The sequence below is a fragment of the Osmerus eperlanus genome, chromosome 21 (genome assembly GCF_963692335.1).
Source record: "Osmerus eperlanus chromosome 21, fOsmEpe2.1, whole genome shotgun sequence".
Taxonomy (NCBI): domain Eukaryota; kingdom Metazoa; phylum Chordata; class Actinopteri; order Osmeriformes; family Osmeridae; genus Osmerus; species Osmerus eperlanus.
The window spans coordinates 2,394,408-2,416,471 of NC_085038.1; the positions used below are offsets into that span (position 1 = coordinate 2,394,408).

General features: G+C 48.2%; 2 protein-coding genes across 4 annotated transcripts in view; both read right to left on the reverse strand.

The window, feature by feature from the left end:
* Positions 1–322: 322 nt before the first annotated feature.
* On the reverse strand, positions 323–10,681 carry smyd3 (SET and MYND domain containing 3). The gene is made up of 6 exons (XM_062447561.1): positions 10,399–10,681; positions 3,749–3,812; positions 3,489–3,596; positions 3,339–3,396; positions 2,972–3,127; positions 323–357 (listed from the first exon to the last, which is right to left on the reverse strand). Exons 1-6 carry the CDS (start codon positions 10,557–10,559, stop codon positions 323–325), a joined length of 582 nt encoding a protein of 193 aa, XP_062303545.1. The 5' UTR covers positions 10,560–10,681.
* A 2,979-nt stretch (positions 10,682–13,660) lies between these two features.
* The window catches only part of cnsta (consortin, connexin sorting protein a), a 9,823-nt gene continuing 1,419 nt past the window's right edge, over positions 13,661–22,064 (reverse strand). Inside the window, exons 2-12 of one of the 3 annotated variants that reach the window (XM_062446678.1) lie at positions 21,539–21,625; positions 20,921–21,232; positions 19,500–19,996; positions 18,043–18,073; positions 17,404–17,490; positions 17,010–17,094; positions 16,375–16,396; positions 16,193–16,274; positions 15,224–15,876; positions 14,096–14,249; positions 13,661–13,873 (exon numbers count right to left, since the gene is read on the reverse strand). In XM_062446678.1, coding sequence (XP_062302662.1) covers positions 13,665–13,873; positions 14,096–14,249; positions 15,224–15,876; positions 16,193–16,274; positions 16,375–16,396; positions 17,010–17,094; positions 17,404–17,490; positions 18,043–18,073; positions 19,500–19,996; positions 20,921–21,232; positions 21,539–21,548 — 2,142 coding nt within the window. In that variant the 5' untranslated portion in view covers positions 21,549–21,625 and the 3' untranslated portion in view covers positions 13,661–13,664. Of the gene's footprint in view, positions 13,874–14,095; positions 14,250–15,223; positions 15,877–16,192; positions 16,275–16,374; positions 16,397–17,009; positions 17,095–17,403; positions 17,491–18,042; positions 18,074–19,499; positions 19,997–20,920; positions 21,233–21,538; positions 21,651–22,064 lie in introns of all 3 variants that reach the window. The other 2 variants (XM_062446677.1, XM_062446679.1) reach the window with 2 other exon arrangements.

Consider the following 22,064-nt stretch of genomic DNA (forward strand, 5'->3'; position numbering starts at 1 on the left):
GGGTGGAGTGAGAGAGGATAGAGAGAGATACACCCAGGGTGAAAGAGAGAGAGAGACAGACAGACAGAGAGAGGGTGTGAGAGCGACAAAGAGCGAGAGAGAGAGGGTGTGTGAGAGAGAGACAGACAGACAGACCTGGCAGGAGATAGGAGAGCGGGGCCGGTGTGTTGCTGGAAGGGTTACCACGCGGTCGGTGCACGAATGAGAAATGGTTCCCCCCTCCACTGATAGGTGATGCAGCACAACAATAGGTTCTGCTGAGGGGAAGTTCATGGGGGAAGCAATAAAACGTCGCGCGCGGCCAGATCTAATCTGTCACTGCTTACTGCACCACTGCAGCGAACTGCAGCACACTGCCTGGAATGAGCACACACACACACACAGTGTGCAGTGCTCAGGAGCACCCTTGAGTGCATGAAGGTACAGTGATGATAATGTGTCTGTGTTACGTGGCTGGTTGCAGAGTTAGAGGAGGGGGAGAGGCAGAGCTGTTATTAATACCAGCAGACATGTTTTACAAACCCGCTCTGTCCTCCTGGAGTAGAACTGGACCACACACAGCCTAACGCACACACACACGCACCAACACACACGCACACAACCAAATATGGCTTTCTACAACAGCGTGTGGAATCTGATGAGACAGTCAGACAAAGATCCTTCAATCTCTCCCTTTCTCCTGCTCTCTCTCTCCCCCTTTCTCTCGCTCTTTCTCTCTCTCCCACAAAACACACAGCTTGACTAGATATGCTTTTAAAAAGTATGAAACATATACAGGGTATTTTAAACACAGGAAGCAATCACCTCAGCATATCACTCATTCACTTCAGCCATTAGAGAGAGAGAGAGACGGAGGGAGAGACGGAGGGAGGGGAGGGAGGGAGGGTTAAGCGCTGCAGTCCTAACACAAACGAGGCCACAGTGCCCCCTGTTGGTGTCCTGTAGAACAGTCTGCCCTTAACCTCCCACACGCGTATGTGTGTGTCAGAGCATGCGTGCGTGTGTGTGTGTGTGTGTCAGAGCATGCGTGTGTGAGTGTGTGTGTGTCAGAGCATGCGTGTGTGTGTGTGTGTGTCAGAGCATGCGTGTGTGTATGTGTGTGTCAGAGCATGCGTGTGTGAGTGTGTCAGAGCATGCGTGTGTGTCAGAGCTTGCGTGTGTGTGTGTGTGTATTGTTGCAAGGTTGCTGAAGGTTAAACTTTGTTCTCAGCCCCTGGCCCCACTCTACTGGCACTGGGACGTTATCATGACTACAGGCTGGTGGTGATTATGGGATGTTCATGATCTCATCCTTCACTTCTCCTTCATCACTGGAGTTCATCCTCCATTACATCATTCAAAGGGCCAGCCAGTCAGTCAAGCACAACCATGCAGTAGGTAGAACGTGTGTGTGTGTGTGTGTGTGTGTGTGTGTGTGTGTGTGTAGGTGTGTAGAGTTTCTTCAACAGCTTTGGTAGCTAATGACAGCATGTGCCACGGTGTTGTGTTGTCCCTATTATGTTATCAGACGTGTGTGTGTGTGTGTACGTGTGTGTGTGTGCGTGTGTGTGTGTGTAGGCGTGCATGTGTGTGCGTGTATGACTGTCTAGGACAATGCTTGGATTACCATCTCTCCCCCTCTCTCCTCCCTCTCTCCTCCCTCTCTCTCTCCTCCCTCTTCCTGAGTAATATCCCACTCCAAACCAGAAACTTGAATTAAACATTTACATTTAGTCATTTAGCAGACGCTCTTATCCAGAGCGACTTACAGTAAGTACAGGGACATTCCCCGAGGCAAGTAGGGTGAAGTGCACGTCATTTTACATGGCCAGGGTTTGAACCGGCAACCTTCTGATTAATAGCCCGATTCCCTTACCGCTCAGCCATCTTACTCAATGGCTGAGTCGATACTCCTTCTGTCTCTCCTTCTAACCATAACTCCATCGGAATCTTCCCATATTAATCAGGATTTCCCCGATTTTCCATTTCTGCATCACTCACTCACTCACACACACACACACACACACATCTCAGTGCAGAACACGTACATACAGTAAGCATTCACACACACACACGCGCACACACACACTCACACCCACTCACACACACCGCTGTGCATCTTAATTGGAAATTCCACCTCCACACTAGGCGATGTTGAGGATCTTCCTGAATTAATAAGGAATAAATAAATACATTTCTGAAGCAGAACCACCCTCCATATCTCCCAGGGGAGAAACGAGGAGTCCAGGCTGATGAGGGAGCGCTGGTCCAGAGGAAAGGCTTGGCTCAGCGCCCTTACCAGCCCCTTACTCATTTGCGATGGAGATTCAATTAAGTCATGTCCAAGCTAATCATGTCCAAATAGTATTTGTGTGAGTGTGTACTAAATCAGGTAAATAACTTTTTCGAACTCCCTCCCTTTCCCTCCCCTTCTCCACACTCCCACCCTCTCTCTCTCTCTCTCTCGCTCTCTCTCTCTCTCTCTCTCTCTCTCTCTCTCTCTCTCCTCTCTCTCCCCTCTCTCCCCTCTCTCCCCTCTCTCCCCTCTCTCCCCCTCTCTCCCCCCTCCTCTCTCTCTTCTCTCTCTCTCATCTCTCTCTCTCTCTCTCTCTCTCTCTCTCTCTCTCTCTCTCTCTCTCTCTCTCTCTCTCTCTCTCTCTCTCTCTCTCTCTCCTCCCTCTCTCTCTCTCTCTCTCCCCATCTCCCTCCCTCAACTTGTGGAGAGCGTGCTGTTGTTGTGAAGGCTTTCTGCTTGTTTACTGAGAAGCAGCGATGATGTAAAACAGGTGTGTGTTTGCACAGTACTGCAGCCTCTCTGTCTCACAGCCACAGACACACTGATTAGTATACTGTGCGTGCGTGACTGTGTGTTTGTTTGTGTGTGTGTGTGAGAGCACGTGTGTGTGTGTTTCTCTGAGTTTGTATGTGTGAGTGACTGTGTGCGAGTGTGTGCATGAGTGTGTGTGAGTGTGTGTGCGTGCGTGCGTGCAACTCACTCGGGCCAGCAGGCTGAGAGGGTCCAGGCCTGATGGGAGAGGAGATGTCACTTCCTGTGAGAGGGCCGGTACTTCCTGTTGGAGGTAGAGCTGAAGCATGGAGCCTAGCTGAGTCAGACCCTCCCTCTTCTCCTCACTCATCACACCGAGGTCTGCAGAATACACACACACACACACACACACAGTGTTCAAAATGATCAAATTAATAAGAACAGACGGCGAATAGGAGTCTAACAGCACGGCATGCACACACACACATTGTAATACACACACACATTGACACACATTCACTCTAATATACACACACACACACTCTTTCTGTCACACACACACACACACAGGTAGGTAAGGAAACAGACCCACGTGTTTCATGTTCCTCTAATGAATACAGCTCCTCTGAGGAGCCAGGAGACGGGTCCAGCTACACAGGAGACACAACCACAGGAGAAGAGACTTAACACTGTGACAAGGACAACCATCAGGACGTGTGGTGCGTTCCGCAGACTTCCGCACCAGCCTGAAGATGATCCTGGCAGCCAGCCGGACAGAATCAGACGGCATTCTGGGAAGGAGGGAGCGGAGGGATCTGCATTCTCGCTTGTGCTCTGGCCAGGCTTGTCTCTGAGAGGGGCAGGAACGACACAAGCCATGAAGAAAAGATATCAAACTATAAGGTCAAAAGTGCCAGGAGAATTCGAGGGGTTGTAGTGTTTGTGAGTGATGTGGAAAGCAAGCGTGTATACACACACACACACGGGGTTCTGTGGACGTACCTGGCAGGCGGTATGACAGTAGCGTGCAGACCGACACTGAGAACACCTGAGGAGAGACTCACACCTGTAGGACAGAAACCAGGATCAGCACACTCACAGGCTGTGTGTGTGTGTGTCTGTGTCTGTGTCTGGGAACTTGTAGCCCATTTCTTATAATCTTTATGTTTTCCAGAACTCCTGTTTCCAGTATTGTGTGTGTAGTATGTGTGTTTTTGTGTAGTATGTGTCATATTGAGAGGCATAGCAGATCTCTGAATGTCTTGGTTGGATATTTATGGTTCACATCCTCATGACAGACTAATACACTGCCCAGTGTTCCTGTTTTATCTACGACCCCCCAGAGATGGAAAGTGTGTGTGTAAGTGTGTGTGTGTGTGTATGTGCAGTGACATGGGATCCTTGGCGAGTGTGTTAAGGGTGTTATGATTCAAGCTGAGTGGAGACACAGAGAGTGCAAGGGCCCAGGCGTACTAGCCTCTCATGTAGCCTGAGTAAGACAAAGTGGAGCTCTGACTGTGTGTGTGTGTGTGTGTGTGTGTGTGTGTGTGTGTGAGAAGTTTGACACAAGCATTGAGACATTGCATCTTCCAGGGGTATATACTCAAAGATTAGACAAGATTGATTTCTTCTTTAACACACACACACACACACACACACACACACACACACACACACACACACACACACACACACACACACACACACACACACACACACACACACACGCCTGCTTCTTCTCAACCTGATAACATAGAGCATGTGACTGTTGGTCAAATCTCTCTCGATTTGTCTCAGCGTCTGAATCTTACAGCTGTTTTTGGCTCGACACCTCCTCCCCCTACCACACAAATCAACACACAACGTTGTGTGAAGATAAGTGAAGTCATATGAAGTAACTACAGATGGAACTTGTCAAATGTCTGAAGTTTGGAGAAGCAGAGCCTAGACCAGGCACACACATTTCCAGACAGTCTAATCCAAACCAAGCTGTTTATCTGAAGCCTCTCCAGATCTGTGTGTCAGTGACATCACTCTCAGGGCCTCCTAATAGCCAATCACGATAAGAGGCTGTCTGATTGGCCCTCCAGATAGACATGAAGCAGCTAAGTGGAGCCTTCTATCAACAAGGAAAACAAACAGGGTGTAGGGGGTGTAAGTACAGGCAAACACACACACACACTTGGGACATTGGAAGTATGCCAGTCAGTGTGGGAAGGTTAGAAATGAGGCCTTCTAGAATATGCGAAAACAGAGATGGGACATTCTAGAACACACTTAAAACAGCGATGGGACATTCTAGAACACGCTGAAAGACATTAGGACTCAAGTCATAAGATCTACCAGTCCTATGAGGCCGCCAACAAGATGTTAATGTGGTTGGGCGATTTCTACTGTGCCTGCATGTGTACTTACACAGTTTACACATGTAATATGTTATTCATGTTATTAATAAGACTGATGTTTAGAGGGTCTGTACAGATGGATGGATAAACCATTTAATAAGTAATAACAGCTGTTCATTGGTTAAATCGTCTATGTCAGTCAAGACGTGAGAGATAAAGAGATTTGCACGTCATCAAGCTACATATACTAGTCTCAGTGACGACTCAAACACTGGGATGGAACAGAAAAAAGTCCTCCATGTATTAATATGGGATGGATTAGTTAATGACTCTTACAGCTTGATAGCCGCTCCTAATATCAACACTGATTCACCGTGTGTCGAAAGAGATAAGCTACATGAGCTGACATTCACTGGAAGTTTCATCTGCTATCGCTCACGTATGAAACGGCTTCGTCACAGACTTTCATCTTGGGGCGATTAGAACGGCAGAGAGAAGGATTGTATCTGGGCGGCGGGACACTTCCTGTTCAGATAGAAACACTGAATCTAGAACTCAGATGGGGCCTGTGGAGGAGGCTGTTGGTGGGTTCAGACTTCATGTTCACTGTTTACAGCCTGCTGGCCTGGGACCAGCACTACGAGCAGTGTTTTGGTGTTTATCGATTGTGTGTGTGTGTTTACTATACTGCTAGTGTCGATGTTCTGCTTTGGAGAGTACTGGGTTGGGGTGTGGAGCCAGGAGGGCTCATGAATACATCACACACACACACACACACACACACACACACACACACACACACCTCAGGAATATATTTAGAGGGGGATTATTCAGAACCCCAGTCAGTAACACTGAATTAAAATTGCAGCTCCCTCTCCGTCTCTATTGAACATTTTCATATCAATTACCTCTGCAGACAAAGGCTTACAAAGAATCAGGAGAGTGCGTGTGTCGGTCTCTGTGTGTGTGTGTGTGTGTGTGTGTGTGTGTGTGTGTAACAGAGAGAGATGTGGGTAGGTTTGGGTTGGTTAACCAGTCTCTATACTCTGTGTGGTAATTAATGACCTTAGTGAGCTGAGCTTGTGTGCTCATGTTTGTGTGTGTTTAGGTAATTAATTTCCGCAGCCTGATGTGTGTGTGTGTGTGTGTGTGTGTAATTAGAGGGGTCCTCTTCTCTGAGCTGTCCTGTTGTGCCTGACTGCTTTTCTCATTTCCGAGCGTGGCGTATAGCTCACTTTAATATGACATGCCTGTGTGTGTGTGTGTACAGTTTTGAGCTGCATGTTTGATTGAACCAAGCCCTGGTTTAACCCTTGACCCTGAGTCAGCCATCTTGGGGACAGAACGGGGGTGGCGGGTTGGGGTCAGTAACTTGAGTCACTCCAATCACTCCAGACCAGGAAGTGACATCAGATCTTGTCAGTTTGAGTCTGCCTTAACTTTGTATACAAGCTCAGCTGTGGCTTTGAAGGGAACGGTGAGCTCATGCTAGTGTAGCGCACACACACACACACAGCTATTTGCAAACAGCAATAAATTTAAGTGAGGCAGTGTCTCTGAGTGTGTGTGTGCGTATTTGTGTGAGGCAATTTGTGTGTGTCTGCATATTTACCCAAGGACAGATGTTTAGAATGTTTTTGCTGCAGCCGAGAGAAGAAACAATGATTGGAGGGAGGGAGGGAACGGGGAGTGTGGAGGGAGGAGGCAGAGATGGATGGTAGAGGGAGGGAAGAGAGAGAAAGGTAGGAGGGAGGGAGAGAGACAGAAGGTAGAAGAAGGAAGTGTGGGGAATGCTGACTAGTCTTTGAACTAATTCTCTGCTCTCAGTCTCTGCTATGGAGCTCTCCTGTGAACACTGCATGTTTCCTGTCTTATCTAAAGTAGGTATTTGTACGCTTCACGACTGACTGGTTCCGGACTTTTCATCCCATCTCATATATATATATGTGTGTGTGTGTGTGTGGGGAGTCAGGTGGCTGAGCGGTGAGGGAATTGGGCTAGTAATCCGAAGGTTGCCAGTTCGATTCCCGGTCATGCCTGTACTTACTGTAAGTTGCTCTGGATAAGAGCGTCTGCTAAATGACTAAATGTAAATGTAAATGTGTGTGTGTGTGTAATTGAAAGGGGGGGAGCTGTGTTGAGGTTTAGCATGCTGAGAGGAATTAAGCAAATACAGTGAGCTTTCTAAGCTTGGTAACTGAACTCCAGTCAAACACTGTCTGTCTGGTTCTACTCTAACATAACATCTGATCCAAGGGCAGGTCCAGTCTGTCTGGTTCTACTCTACAGCCAACCTATTGGCTAAGAATTTCTACAGCAATCCTATTGGCTAAGACTTCTACAGTTCTCTTCCCCCCTCTCCTCTATCTCCCTTCCTCCACTATCATCTATCTATCCATGCATCCCCCCTCTCCCCCTCTCTGAGTGTGGCTGTACAGCTGATAATCACTTACTTGTGTACCTATGGCTAGTAGTGTCTCTTTACCAGTGTGAGAGAGTGTGTATGTATGTGCTTGTGTACATTCAGGTTTTCTAAACCCGGAGATCTCATTAAGAACAAACAAGCCAGTCAGGCACCAGGCCAGACTAACCCACCCTCCAGCTGTCCAACACTCTCCATCACACACACACTCCCCACAAGAGGGGACACTTTCAATCCTATGTGTGTGTGTGCGTGTAGCCCCAAGTCTTACAGCTGTTTTAGCAACACTAACATCGGTGTGAGGGGGTGCAGCATGTTAAATCAATAGCATAACTGATCCTCACCCTGGTCTCTCTGCCTCATGGAAATAAGAACCCAGACTGCAGACTTATGCCACACCATCACACACACACGACCTGATTCCTTATTGATTCCTCACATCACTGTCTTAGCAAGAGCAGTGCCTGTGTGAGGTCATTCTGAGGGGAGTTGAATATGTTTTTGAAGTATTGAATAAACGTCAAGCTATGTCTGTGATCCTGGCGTGTGTGTGTCCAAGTGTTCCATAGACAGGGACAGTGAATGGAGTGCCACAGGCTCTTGGACCACAGTGGTGTTAGTTGTGTACTAATCTCTCTGAACCACCTCATTCCAACACCACCAGAACATAGCAGTACCATGGTGGAGGATCATGGTCAGGACCTGCACCACGACCAGAATCTAGCATTTATCCTGACTAGAACCTACAGTGGTGCCATAGACTCGATCCTGTAGAAACCTGCAGTGAAATACCTGGGTGCGATAGATTCGTGTCACCAATCACTCTCCCTGTAATGAGACCTATGGCGACAGAAGAGGCTGAGGGGAGCAGCACGGAACACAATGAAGACATCCATCAGCCTGCTTTGGACCAGCACTTTCATCTGATCCCCCCCACACCAGAAAAGAGACCAATATAGCATGGTAGCTTGAGGCCAAACTTGTCTAACTTGTCTAAATCTAATGTAGGACCTGCCAACATGAAATGGGAGGTCTCTTATTAAAAAGCCCAGACTTGTCACTAATATGAAGGGTTTCGGGAGAGGGGGAAGATTTGTGAAGCGTTTCCACAGCCTTTCAGCAGGCCCTGGCACAGACAGAAGCAGCACAGCGCCGTATATCTGCTCAACACACGACGGGGCTGTAAATTTGGATTCAGGCCTGAAAAACCAGACCCGGCCATCGAGTCTCTCACTCTTTCTCCCTCCATCCCCTCTTCTCCATCTCTCATTCCCTCTCTCCCCCCCCTCACCTTTTCTGCCTATGGTCTCAATTATTCCTCTTTCCCACCCGCTCTCTCTCTCTCCCTCTCTCTCACAGGATGATGTCATGTTGAGCGGATCAGTTCGGAGTTTAGACTAAAGCTTTTTTTGTTTCGGTTGTCAAACACTTCCGCTCCATGATCCATCCTGAGTGTGTGTATAACCACTTTACTGTCAGGTCAGTGGACTCACAGTTCCGGATGTGTACACACACTTACTGGTTCAGCAACTAAAAACATATCGCAGGCTTGAGTGTGTGTGTGTGTGTGTGTGTGCGGAGGGGCTCAGGGTTTGAGGTCTGATTGCCCTCTGTAACAACATTATTTCCCCTAAAACAACTGCGGAGAGTACATAGGCCCTCGGCATGCAGACACGCACACACACACACGCACGCACACACACACACACACACACCCGCACGCACACACACACACACACACGCACACACACACACGCGCACGCACGCACACACACACACACGCACGCACACACACACACCCGCACACACACACACACACACACTAAGCCCATCTAGAGGGGTGAGCAGACATGCCATTCATGAAAAAAATAATAATCTACAACAATACCCACAATAAAACCATAACAAGAATGGAACAGTGCCTAGAGGCTGGAACAAGACACCCATGGTGACTCACCCAGGCAGGGCCAGGATCCAGGGGCACAGTAATATCTCCCATGAGACTGGGACATGAACAACCATCTCCAGGCCTGGCTTCATGGACCGCACCGCTTCCTACTGTACCAATTATACTCCACTAACCGCACAATCCCAGCTCTGTTGGGAGATGTTGTGAGACAAGAAGGACTGATGTGGACTATATATGGGTCATATGGACTGTTCTACCTAGACTAGTTTCTCTGCGTTGCTGTGGAAGCGTGTTTGGCAGAAGGGAGAGGAGGAGAGGATGGAATGTGTGGAGGATGGGTAGGTCAGTGGTAGAGGCATTTGAATATGGATCAAGAGGTTTCAAGTTCAAATACACTCCTGTATGTCGCGTTGGATGAAAGCATCTGAACACGTTAATTAACCCCGGCACTGATGTCATGGAAATAATGGAGTTGAAAATCCACTTATTTTCTACATTGGCACACAGCGCACCAACGTCTCAATCATGAATAATTAATCAAAGTAATTAGGAGATTTAGTTTGATTTGCAATAAATTCGACGATTAAGTATGCACGATCCGTCAGTCACCATCCACAGAAGTGTAAGAGCCTTCAGAGAGGGTCGGGTGACGGGACCATGGTGGTTAGAGGACGGATCAGCACTGCCGCCAAGCGGCCGGATCACAGTATTGCAGGAATGAAACGGCATGGTCTGGCAAAGAATAATGGAACATTAAGTGTTATATTGCCATGACTTGTTTTCAATCCCATGCTTTTGATTTTGCATGAACGCGCTGCTGTTGATTATAAAATACCTGCACTAACTCTATTAGCGTTCAAAAGTGATACACATTTTGAGACTAGTCTAGAGACTAAAATCTTAGGTCCGTTTTGAGCAATGCTAACGAATGCCAGGCTGAATGTTTCGTTTCAGTGGTTTAATGTCGTATTCTTACCTTGAGAAGCAGTTGTGGCATATTTTTCTAGCGGACTTATTTGACACACAGGATGCAAGCGGCTGAGCCGAGCAGATGAGCTCTCCCGCAAGAATCTTCTGTGTTGCCCGGATACCGTTCCCTTTCCCTGGACTAACAAATCGTTCTATTTTAGGATTCATGATCGACCTCCTTCTACCAGCACGAGACTGATACCAGAAACGTTAAGGCTCCAGGCAGGAACGCTTGACACACGTGAAACCGCGAAAACTGTTTACATCCGTAGTCAACGTCATGTGTCGTCATTACGTCAGGCGTACCCTACGACAAGAAACTTCGTTCCGTTCATTTTAGACCGACATGATCCGACACAAAACATAGGGACGAATTATTAACATTAATAAGATTAACTACTTTTAACTAACTAACTAAAGATTAGATAACTTGTAAGTGGTGAATTACTGTAGGTAGGATGACCTCATCCTGTAGCTATAAAATGAAGAAAATCAAAATGTCCATATCTTCAGCAGTTTTTAACTCTGGTTACACCTATGTGCACTAGGTACCGGTATATAAACTCATTATAAAATAATAAAAAATAACCAGTCGGTCTTTAATTTCCAACAATGACATTTACCCACAGGTCAACAGGAAGAAACATACAGCTGTGTCAAGTCATCAAGACCATAGACATATATACATGTCTATGATCAAGACCAGTCTGGTTGCCAGGTTACCAGTCAACTTCGACTTCTATATTACAAACATTATGTAGTCCTCTTCCTCATCACATACATAACCTAAAAGCTACGTAAATAACTCGGTTTCTTATGGAATTTTCTACACCTAAAAGTTGTGCTGAATAAAACGTCACCTTATTCAATGCATCATCTTTTAAGTACAACTGATTTACAAAACCATCTGCGTTACCCACATCAACGGAAAACAAGAACATAAAAGGTACATGCACAATAATGTTTTGATCTGTTGTTAATTTTTTAAACTTAGCGAGCAAAACACATATTACATTAAAATCAGAGGAAAAAAAGCAACATTAAGACAAAAGAGTGTCTGAGCCAGCCAGAGCACTCGTGCAAATACAAATTAAGAAGGAAGGAAGGATAGGCTACGTCTCAATACTGCATAGTGGTTTCTTCCTCTCTCCTTCTCCTTTCCTCATACTTAATCTTTCACCCATAAAGAACAACAAGGACGACAAAGATGGACTCCATCAGTAAAAGTTGTTGAGAAAGCATCTGGAAATGAACCATTGAAAACGTAGGATGGGTTCTGAGACCACTGCAACAAGGAATGGGCACGGAAGGAGGAGATGAAGGGAACCACGTTAGACTATTGAGATGCACCCCTGGAGACTCCAGCCTACTCTGGTCACCTCTGGGAGTGACACAAAGACCGACTGTGCTCCAGATTTTCAGATAACGATCAGTTATGTTGTCTTCTGAATCGGTATGCTTAAGGACTAGGGAGAACAAAAAAAACCTAGTGACAAAAAACGAAACACAAAAAATACAATATAAAATTAACACATTTTAAAAATGAAGACAGAACTAATCAATGATGATGATGATCAATCAGTGGTCGTAAGAGGTAATGCAGAGACTGAGTTTAAGATATGAACCATTGTCACACAAGAAAGGGTACCCTCGAGTTCAGATCCGAACATACTGAAGGAATTACAATTCTCAGACAAATCAGCGTTATTCTAGTACCAGACACGTACCTAAACGCTTCAGAAAGCCACCATCATCACCATCCTTGTCATAATCCTAATTATTATAACCGCCATCCTCTTCATCATCATGGTCAAAATAAGAATCGAGAAAAATAGTTGGAAGCTACTAGAATTACCATCACCATCATCCTCACCATCATCCTCACCTTCCGAGCCGGGCTCGTACCGTACGCATCCACAGGTAGCAACGCTGACCTGGAACCAGCGTGTCCACGTCTGTGCGTTCCCTGCCCACTGGTGAGTGGCAGGCCAGACTGGTCCCAGACCAGCACTCCTGCTGTGAGACGCTTCGGTCCAGGTCTCCTCTAAGCTGTGGGACTGATACCTTCTCCCGACACAAACATTACACATCCCGACACAAACATTACACATCCCGACACAAACATTACACACATGCATATTGCTCTCTGTCCTGGGGCCTGTGCAGAATAAGCCAAGCTTTCTGTCAGGGAAAGTAACCGACATAAGCCTGGATTATTCTGTAAACTCGCTTCACGGAACAGGCATCTGGTCTCTTTCGTTGCATAAGCTCTGTGGGGCACATCCCAGTGAACGACACCAGGATGGGCGAGCACATTCCAGAACGGATGATTTCAAAGTGGATGACAACAGGGTGAATGCTACACCAAGGACTCTGAACTTCCCAGGAAACCTGGCGGTCACACAAAGCAATGCGTTTGTTTTCTTGTACATTTCGCTTCCTCAACGTAAGGTGCCACGTTGGTGTACGAACACAGTGCACCCCAAAACAAAACAAACGGTTGATCCTTTGTTGCCTGGCGACAGCTCATGATTAATGACCCCTGCAAACTTCTGTGTGCAGTGGGACCACTAATGCCTCACACCTCACTGATCCTCACTGAGGACTAAAACAGAAGAATAAAATATTTTGTTTAAAACAAAGCATCATCCATAAACGGTTTAAGACATGATTTCATTATATTCTATAACCACAGATAGTTGCTTGATATTCGAGGTTCAAAGGTTAAAGTGTTTTTAAAAAGGTGGCTTTAAAAATAATAACGTCTTCAAAATGTCTTGAGTGGATCAGCCTGAAAGAGGAGACGTGTCACTTCCTGTTGCGTCATTCTGATCCAGAGTCCCAGTTAAGGAGATGAGCCCAGTGTAGTGGGGCTGACCCAGGGTCAGTAGAGTGGAGTCAGCCTGTTGGGGTCCAGCTTGGGAGCTGACCCAGGGTCAGTTCCAGCTGACAGCCTACGTCAGTGGAGTGTTTCACAGTGTGGCTCAAGCCTCATACGGAAAACAAACACACACACAAGCATACATACACACACACACTTCCAATGCCTGCCCGCTCTCACTCACACACACACACACACACACACACACACACACACACACACACACACACACACACACACACACACACACACACACACAGGCGGGACTCCAGAAGTAGTGTAACAGAGGGAAACTCACAGAACGGAACGAGAGAGGGAGACAGAGGGAGTTCAATCGTGAGACCTCTTTTTCACATCTCCCTCACCCTCCCCCTCCTCCCTCCCCCCCTCCTCTATGACCCCAGGGTCAGCCAGTGTCGGATCTGCTCCAACCCACGATGCATCTGTTCCAGGTAGAAGTCGGCGTTGCGGGAAAAGTCCCTGCAGACGGAGGAGTGGGCGTCGCCCAGCGCGCAGTAGAGGGCGGTGCCACCCACGCTGATCACCACGGTAACCAGACACAGCAGGAAGAGCAGCAGGCAGGAGTCCCCGCCCGTCATGTCTGAGAGAGAGAGAGAGAGAGAGAGAGAGAGAGAGAGAGAGAGAGAGAGAGAGAGAGAGAGAGAGAGAGAGAGAGAGAGAGGGAGGGAGGGAGGGACAAAAGAAAGTAGGGAGGAAGCAAACGGTTCTATTACATGACATCACTTCACTGTCACATAAAATACAAATGCGTTTGGATAGTGTTTTAAAACAAATCTACACGCACACATCCACACACACTTACCCTGGTCATAGCCATCATCAGGCACCTTGAAGCGGACCCTTCGCTTGGCAGGTGGTTTGTGAGTGGGAGGGGCAGAGCTGGAGGCCACAGACACATCCTCCACACACGCACTCCTCCTCTTCAGGATGGACACCAGGCCTGGGGCAGGTGCGCTCTGGAAGACACACACACACAACTGATTAGACAGAACCTAGCTTGGTTCACGGAAAGGCCCACATGCAGTGGCAGAACCTGACCAGCAGGGGTCACTGATGGTGACTAAGCTGTCCATCAGGGAAACCAGAGAAGGACAGTAGATAAAGTGCAGGATGGAGTGATGGGGGGACGGAGGAGACGATAAAGAGCTTTTTAATTATCCATCCAGCCTCCAGGAAGGACTCATGACATCAATGAAGAGGGAAGGAGAGGCTTATAAAAAGAAAGAAAGACGGAGAGGAGAGGGAGAAAAAGAGAGGGAGAAATAGCAAGAGAGAGGGAGAGTGAGAGAGAGCAAGAGAGAGGGCGAGAAAGAAAGAGAGAGAGGAAGAGAGAGAGAGAGAAAGTGAACAGGTGCACCTAGTTCCTGTCTCCATGGCCTCCTGGCTCGTCTCCAGGGCAGGAAGTTCCATATTTGGTAACGAGGCCCTAATGAGGGCCGAGTCTGCCTCACTAATTAGACACTGACTCTCCTCCTCTCCGCTCATCCCCTCGTTCTGCTCTCTCCTCCTCTCCGCTCATCCCTTCGTTCTGCCCTCTCCTCCTCTCCAGTAATTACTTCTCTTTCTCTCTGGCCCTACTACTCTCTCTTCCTCTCACTCTCTTTTCTCCTGTTCTTTCTTTCCTCTCTCTCCCTTTTTAAAGGTTCTCTTTCGACCAGTAGCCTTCCCTGGACCAGATTCGGGGAGAGAGAGAGAGATCTAAACTCCAGCTTGTGCTGAGTATTGATTTGGCAGTGAGGGTCGGGATGAGATGACGTTTAGAGAGGTCACGAACGTGTATGTGGTTGTGTGTGTGTGTGTTTATGCTACGTGATACAGAATAAGCATGACTATGAACAGCCTGTCCAGTTCTTGAACCCACTTGTAACCGTCTCCAATCTCACAAAAACATGACACACACAAACATGCACGAACACGCACACATACTGACCTCTTCGACAGTGATGCATTTGGCCAGATCATCTAGAGAAGCTGCTCCTACAGTGGTCGTCATCCTCTCCACCCCCATCAGGCCCTCCCGCAGACGCCCTTCCTGCTCCGTACACTGGGCCCCCTCGCGGAGTTGGGCCTCCTGGTGCAGGTAGGCCTCCTGGTGGAGGTGGGCCTCTTGGTGGAGGTGGGCCTCCTGGTGGACGTGGGCCTCCGGGTGCAGCTCCACCACCATGCCTTCCATTGGGTGAGTCTTTAGAGGCACTGACGAATCAGTCCCCTCCTGATCCTCCTCGTTAAATTCCGAGGCCTCCTCTGCCTCCTCGGCCTCCTCCACCTCCTCTCCCACTCCCTCAGGGTCAGACCGGCTCATTTCCTTGTCCTCTGGGGGATTCGGTCTGACCCCCTCCGCAGTGGTTTGTTCCATCTCTGATCTGGGTTCTTCAGGACACTCGGCAGGGGGCCTGTCAATCAACTTGTCTCCATGAAAACCACCGGTGGCCCCTAAGGGATGGCAAGTCTCTGTCCCGCCCCCAGCCGAATAGTCATTAGAGCAGAGGGTGTCTGTCAAGGCTGTAGCCGATATTATTGGTTGAGCGTCCTGAGAGTCCCTTTGCACTTCCTCCATCCCCTGTAGACTCTCAGCCAGCCAGTCTGGAAGCAGAAAGACTTATATAAGTCAAGTGAAATTAAGAACATTGATCTGATAAGAACACTAATTCAGTTACAGACAAGAAGACCAGTTTGTGCGTGCGTGTGTGTGGTGCATGTCTGGCCTTTGAAAGTGAAACCAGGATATGCAATGCCCCGTTTGTGTTTTCAGAGGTAACACACATCCGTGGGTCCTTGTGTGTGTGTGTGTTCTGGTAACTCACACCTTTAGTTCTCTTGAGCTCCCCTTAGGTTCATCAATAACTAACAACATCTAGGCCTAGAGACCTCCCCAACACAAACACACACACTCACTCACCTGAGCTGCATGAAGTCAGGGTGGAATCCGCAGTCTCCTCTTCACACACTGGGGTCTTCAACAGAGAGTCTGCAGATGCATGCTACGCACACACGCGAAACAGAATTATTATAAATGCTGAGTACAAGCATGCACAAACACAAATTCGTATTCTCTGTCACACAAACACCAGGGCACCTTACCTTTCCTGGTTCTGTGCTGGGTCTGTGATTAAAAAGAGAAAGAGGGAAAGAAAGAAAGATAGAAGTAAAGATAGAGACAGAGGGAAAGAGAGAGCGAGAGAGTCAAGGGAGGTCAGAGAGAGAGAAGAAAGAGAGAGAAGAAAGAGAGAGTGAGAGTCAGTCCCAGCAGGTATCTCCTTGGTGACTGGAGTTCTCACAGAGTTGAGGTGTCCTTACTCATCTCAAGGAGGCTAAAATTAGCAACATGCCACATCTCCCTCGCCATTTATGTGTGTATGAGTGTGTGCGTACGTGTGTTTGTGTGTGTATGAGTGTGTGTTGATGAAACCATAGCAGTTCACCAGCTCAAATGACATAAAGTGCAACAGCAGCAAATGGCCATATGTTTTAACCATCACCAGTTACACGATGGTTGCCACGCACGCGCACACACACACGTGAGGAGAGAAAAGGTAGGTGTGTGTGTGTTCTACATCCATTTGCTGACTGCAACAGAAGGTGTCTGACTAAATATGAGTTTACGGTGGGGTGTCAAATTTGTTTGTCAGGAAATGCACACACCCCAAAACCGCTATGACACACACACACACACTCATGTACCTAACATAGACCAAAGCAAACACACACACACTGACCGCTGGTGTGTGCTGCAGATGTGCGCTAGTCTCTCCAGCTGTCTGGTCTCCAGGTCTGTGTTGCAGATCTTCCTGCCCTGTCTCTCTGAAACAGGAAAGGTCAAACAGTGAGCATGTCAGTTTCAGCAAATGTTTACATTTTCTTCACTGATTTAACTCAAACAAAAAGCACACAGGGGTATATATGCCAATCTGTATGTGAGTATGTGTGTGAGTGCATGTGTGTGAGTGCATGTGTGTGAGTGCATAACAGTGTGTGTAACGCCGTCGCACCACGGGTGGGGGGGTGTTACTGCATTGGTGAGTGTTAATGTGTACTGTACGAGTGTGTGTGTGCATGTGTGTGTGTGTGCGCGCATGTGTGTGTGGGTTACTGTGTGTGTGTGTGTGTTACCCCACTGCTCCTGCAGAGTAGAGAGGTTGGCCAGTAGTCTCTGATGGTACAGTCTCTCCAGCTGTACACACCACACCGCCCTCTCAACTGGCACGCAAGGGGTTAAGGTCAACTCAGAACACATATGTACACACACACACACTCACTCGGAGGATAGGATGAGGGAGTAGGAGAGAAGGGGGTGGAGGAGAGAGAGAGAGCGAGAGACAGAGAGAGAGAGAGAGAGAGAGAGAGAGCGAGAGAGCGAGAGAGAGAGGATAAAAATAGAGGGAGAGGAAGACAGAGAGGCAGAGAAAATGATCAGAGAGAGAGAGAGATCAGCATGCAGCGTGGCTCATGTTTATGCATGTCAGGAGACAATCCCTCCATAGACTCTCTCTCTCCCCTCCTCTCTCCCCTCTCTCTCTCCCTCACCTCCTCTCTCCCTCCCCTCCTCTCTGAAAGCAGCTGCACAAGCATGCTGGGAGTCAGGAGCAGAGTGTTAACCAGCCTAGGGCCATTCCAGTTTCACCTCACCCATGGTCTCAACCTGCATGGTCATGACCACACACACACACATCCACATTCAGACACACACCCCCATACTCTTGTACACATAGCCACATACACACAGGAAAAGAGAGGGATTGATAAGGATACAGTCTTCCTGAAGGACGAAGGCTTCAGCTATCTGCAGGGAAGGAGAAGAGAAGGGATAACAAACATGAGCATAAATAAGTACACAAACCAAAACAACAGGTGTTCACACGACAAGCAACTGTGAGGCACAGGAGAGTCCAGACACACCATAACCAGCCTACTGTAAAACAGGAATGATTGACAGGGCTCAGGACAACATCTGACAGGTTAAAGTTCTCCTAGCTAGCACAGCAAACACCACAGAGAGGGGGGGAGATAGTGTGAGAGAGAGAAGAGAGACAGTAAGAGAGATGGTGTGAGAGAGAGAGAGACAGTAAGGGAGAGAGAGATCTACTGACAGTGACAAGTTCTCCAAGTTTCCCCACACATCCACCTGTAGAGTGGAGCAGTACACCCCCAGGGCTTGACACGTACACAGACAGAGAGACAGACAGACAGGCACACAAAGACAGACAGAGAGACAGAGGGAGAGAGAAACAGAGGGAGAGACAGACAGAGGGAGAAACAGAGGGAGAGAGAAACAGAGGGAGAGAGACACAGAAGGGCATGCCGGCAGAGAGACATGCTACCTCTCCAGTGACTTGTCTTCCCAAGTTAACGTAACAGAAAGACAGAGAGAGAGAGAGAGAGAGAGAGAGAGAGAGAGAGAGAGAGAGAGAGAGAACAGGGACGTGTGCCCACCGTGTGAGAGAGAAAGTGAGGAACAGTGAGTGAGTCAGAGAGAGGGACAGAGAGAGAGGGGGGACTGCTCGCTCTGATGAAGTAAGAAGGCGGTACCAACCCACTGACCTTTCTCTCCCTCTTTCTCTCCCTCTTTCTCTCCCTCGTTCTCTCCCTCTTTCTCTCCCTCTTTCTCTCCCTCTCCCTCCCTCTCCGCCATAAATCTACATAAATGTGAATTGTGGCTCGATTCACTACACAGTTCTGCACTGTGTGGTTGGGAGAGTGAAAGCGTAGAGAGAGAGCGAAAGAGAGAGAGGAGAAGGGTGGTGGGAGGAGAGCGTAAGGAAAAAGAAAAGAGGCTTTAACACTTCTGCCTCAGTGTGTATAAGCTGCCTTTAATCACTATAAACTGTATAAAGTTCCTCCACATAACAACCACAGTCATCAACAACTAGCTCATTCTTTACCACTCTCTATCTCTCTCTCCACCCCCCTCCATCGCCTCCACCCCCAACCCTCCCCTCTCCTTATGTATGTGTGTGTCTCCCTCTTACATGTTTGGTTAACAGATGACCTTGAAGTGTGTGTGTGTGTGTCTCTGTATGTGTTTGTGTCCGTCTGCCTTCCAGGTGTGTTAGTTTTTCAGCAGATAGCCCATCTGTCTTGTAGACATTCTAATCAAGATGACAGACTTTCTGTCACACCTTGTCACATGTCCTGTCATTCAACAGTGTGTGTGTGTCATCTCAGACACAAACACACACAGAAAGTATGTGGCAGATGCTGTGGATCACCTGGTGCAGGTACTGGGGCAGGTGTGTGTCATCTCCACGTTCCCCAAGATCCTGCAGACAAGCCAGGAGGGCAGGAGTAGGAATGGGTCCTGTGGTGCAGCTGGTCCCCACAGTGGAGGTGATGGGTCCTGTGGCGCAGCTGCTCCCCACAGTGGAGGTGATGAGTCCTGTGATGGTGCTGATGGGTCCTACGGTGCAGCTCAGTTCCACAATGGAGGTTATGGGTTCCACGGCGGAGGTGATGGGTCCTGTGGTGCAGCTCGGCTCCACAATGGAAGTTATGGGTCCCACGGCAGAGGTGATGGGTCCTACGGTGGAGGTGATGGGTCCAGCAGTGCAGGTGAATTCTAAGGTGCGGATTCCAGATCCAGCAGAGGAGGTGAGGAGTCCTGGGTGTGAGGCGTCACTTTGGGGGAGCTCCTCTCGAGTTGTGGTGAGGGGGCTGATGGGATGTGTAGTTTCTGGAGAAACAGAGGCTTGGAACTCTACCAAACTGCCTACAGTTTGAAGAAGCGAGACAAAGAAAGAGAGACTTAGACAACCTCAACAAGTACAAAAATCTTTATGAAGAAAAGAAAGTTACGGCATGTGCTGCTAGCAAAACCACCGGCACCGTAATGTGTTTGTGTGTGTGTGTGTGTGTGTGCGTGTGTGTGGAGCCCACAGGAGCAGAAGGAGTCAGGCCACACCCTCCTAGCCAACAGACACTTTATTGTGTTTCCCAAGGAATTTCATTTTGTGGCCACTGCTGGTGGTGACGCAACACAATAATGAGCCAGGACACTCCACTCAGCTCAGAGTCAAGTAGCTCAAACACACACACAGACACACACCGACACACACACGCCTCGTCTCCGCTACATTAGCTTTTAGCTAGGAGGCTAACCAGAGACGCTGTGACAGACAGATGACAACACGGCTAGCGGCGGTGAGCTAACAGACTCTAAGTGGATGCTGTCAGAATGACTCAGCTAACACGCTAACAGACCGTCCAGCCTCCAGGCTCCTCAGCGGAGGCAGGAGAAGATGGAACGACAGCGTGGTCACTCACAGGGTCACTGTCGCTGCTCGCGTCTCCTCCTCCTCCTCCTCAGCCTCCTGCCTTTCTCCTTCTCTCCTCCTTTATCCACCACACACTATTTCTCTTCTTCCAATCCCCCTTCCTCTCTCTCCCTCTCATTGGTCATAGTTCACGTGGTCACTCTGACATCATTCAGTCTAATCTGGTCCACTAACCGTTTAACACACAGACACACACACACACGGGTAAGTCCAGACAGTTGGGTAACCTAAGGTAATACAGTTACAAGCAAAGATTAGCCAGTCTGACCCTGGTCTGGCATTAGCTACTTAATGCCAATGTCCCTTCTGCTCTGCTTGAGCAATGACGTGTGTGTGTCGGTGTGTGTGTGTGTTTTTACCTGTGTCTGAGAATGAGGAGTCTGTCATCGGCGTGTCAGGTGACTGGCCACGAGTCACACTGCTACTCTCTGACTCCTCCCCCTCTTCTTCCTCCTCCAACATCACATGATCCCTGTCCTCATCCTCGTTGTTGTTGAGGGAGTCTTGCTGAAACAACTCTCCTCCACCCCCCCTCATCCTCCTGCTGCTCTCCTCCTCTTCTGACGGGCTCTGGTCAGGTGACCGTCCATTTGGGTCATGTGACAGATTGTTCTGGAGGTCGACCCGCGGAAGACCCCCTGACACCAGAGGCCCCTCCCTCTCACACTGACCTGACACACACAAAATAAGATTTCACAACATTTGTACCCATGGTGACAGATTTCCAAGCTAACATAACAACTCCATTTCGGCCACAGCTATAAAGTACTGTCTTAGGCTACTGCATTTTAGTGGTCGCGGAGTCGAGGAATAGTCTGATTTTACAAGCCACATCACAAAGTAACCACATCTCAGACATGAACAAAAATACTAAACTATCCTAGGCCCTACAGTAGACTTCTATCATAGACCCTAATGCTCATAAACAGTCATCAATAAAAAGTCAGATAAATGATAAACAAATTAATGATACCAACCATCATCCATGAGTCTCCACCTCTGCAATCTGTACACATGAAGATTGGCTCCTCCCCAACTTCTACTAGCCACGCCCCTTCAGAGCCCTGCTGCAGGGAGAATGAGAGAGAGCTATCAAGCAAGAACGAGCCAGAGAGAGAGAGAGAGCGAGAGAGAGCGTGAGAGCGAGAAAGTGACAAAACGAGTCTGGTGTCATTCCTGTGCAACCTTTTATGCAACATGAAAAAGGTTAGGTCGATTCAGCAGAGGGCAAAACCTAACAACATACACACACACACACACAATGAATATCTGCTGTCAAACATCTTAAACGTTAGATCAACACAAAGGCACAGGCACTGTAGCGGTCACACGTGTTGGACCAGATAACCGTTCTGTGAACGACACAGATTAGAGGCTTGAAGCAGTCGGTCAGTTAGCACTGCACACACTATGATGTCCAGCGTGACAACAGATACTTTACTACACACTTTACTACACAGTACTTTATTACTCACAAAGGAAAGGAAAACAGCCTTCTGTATT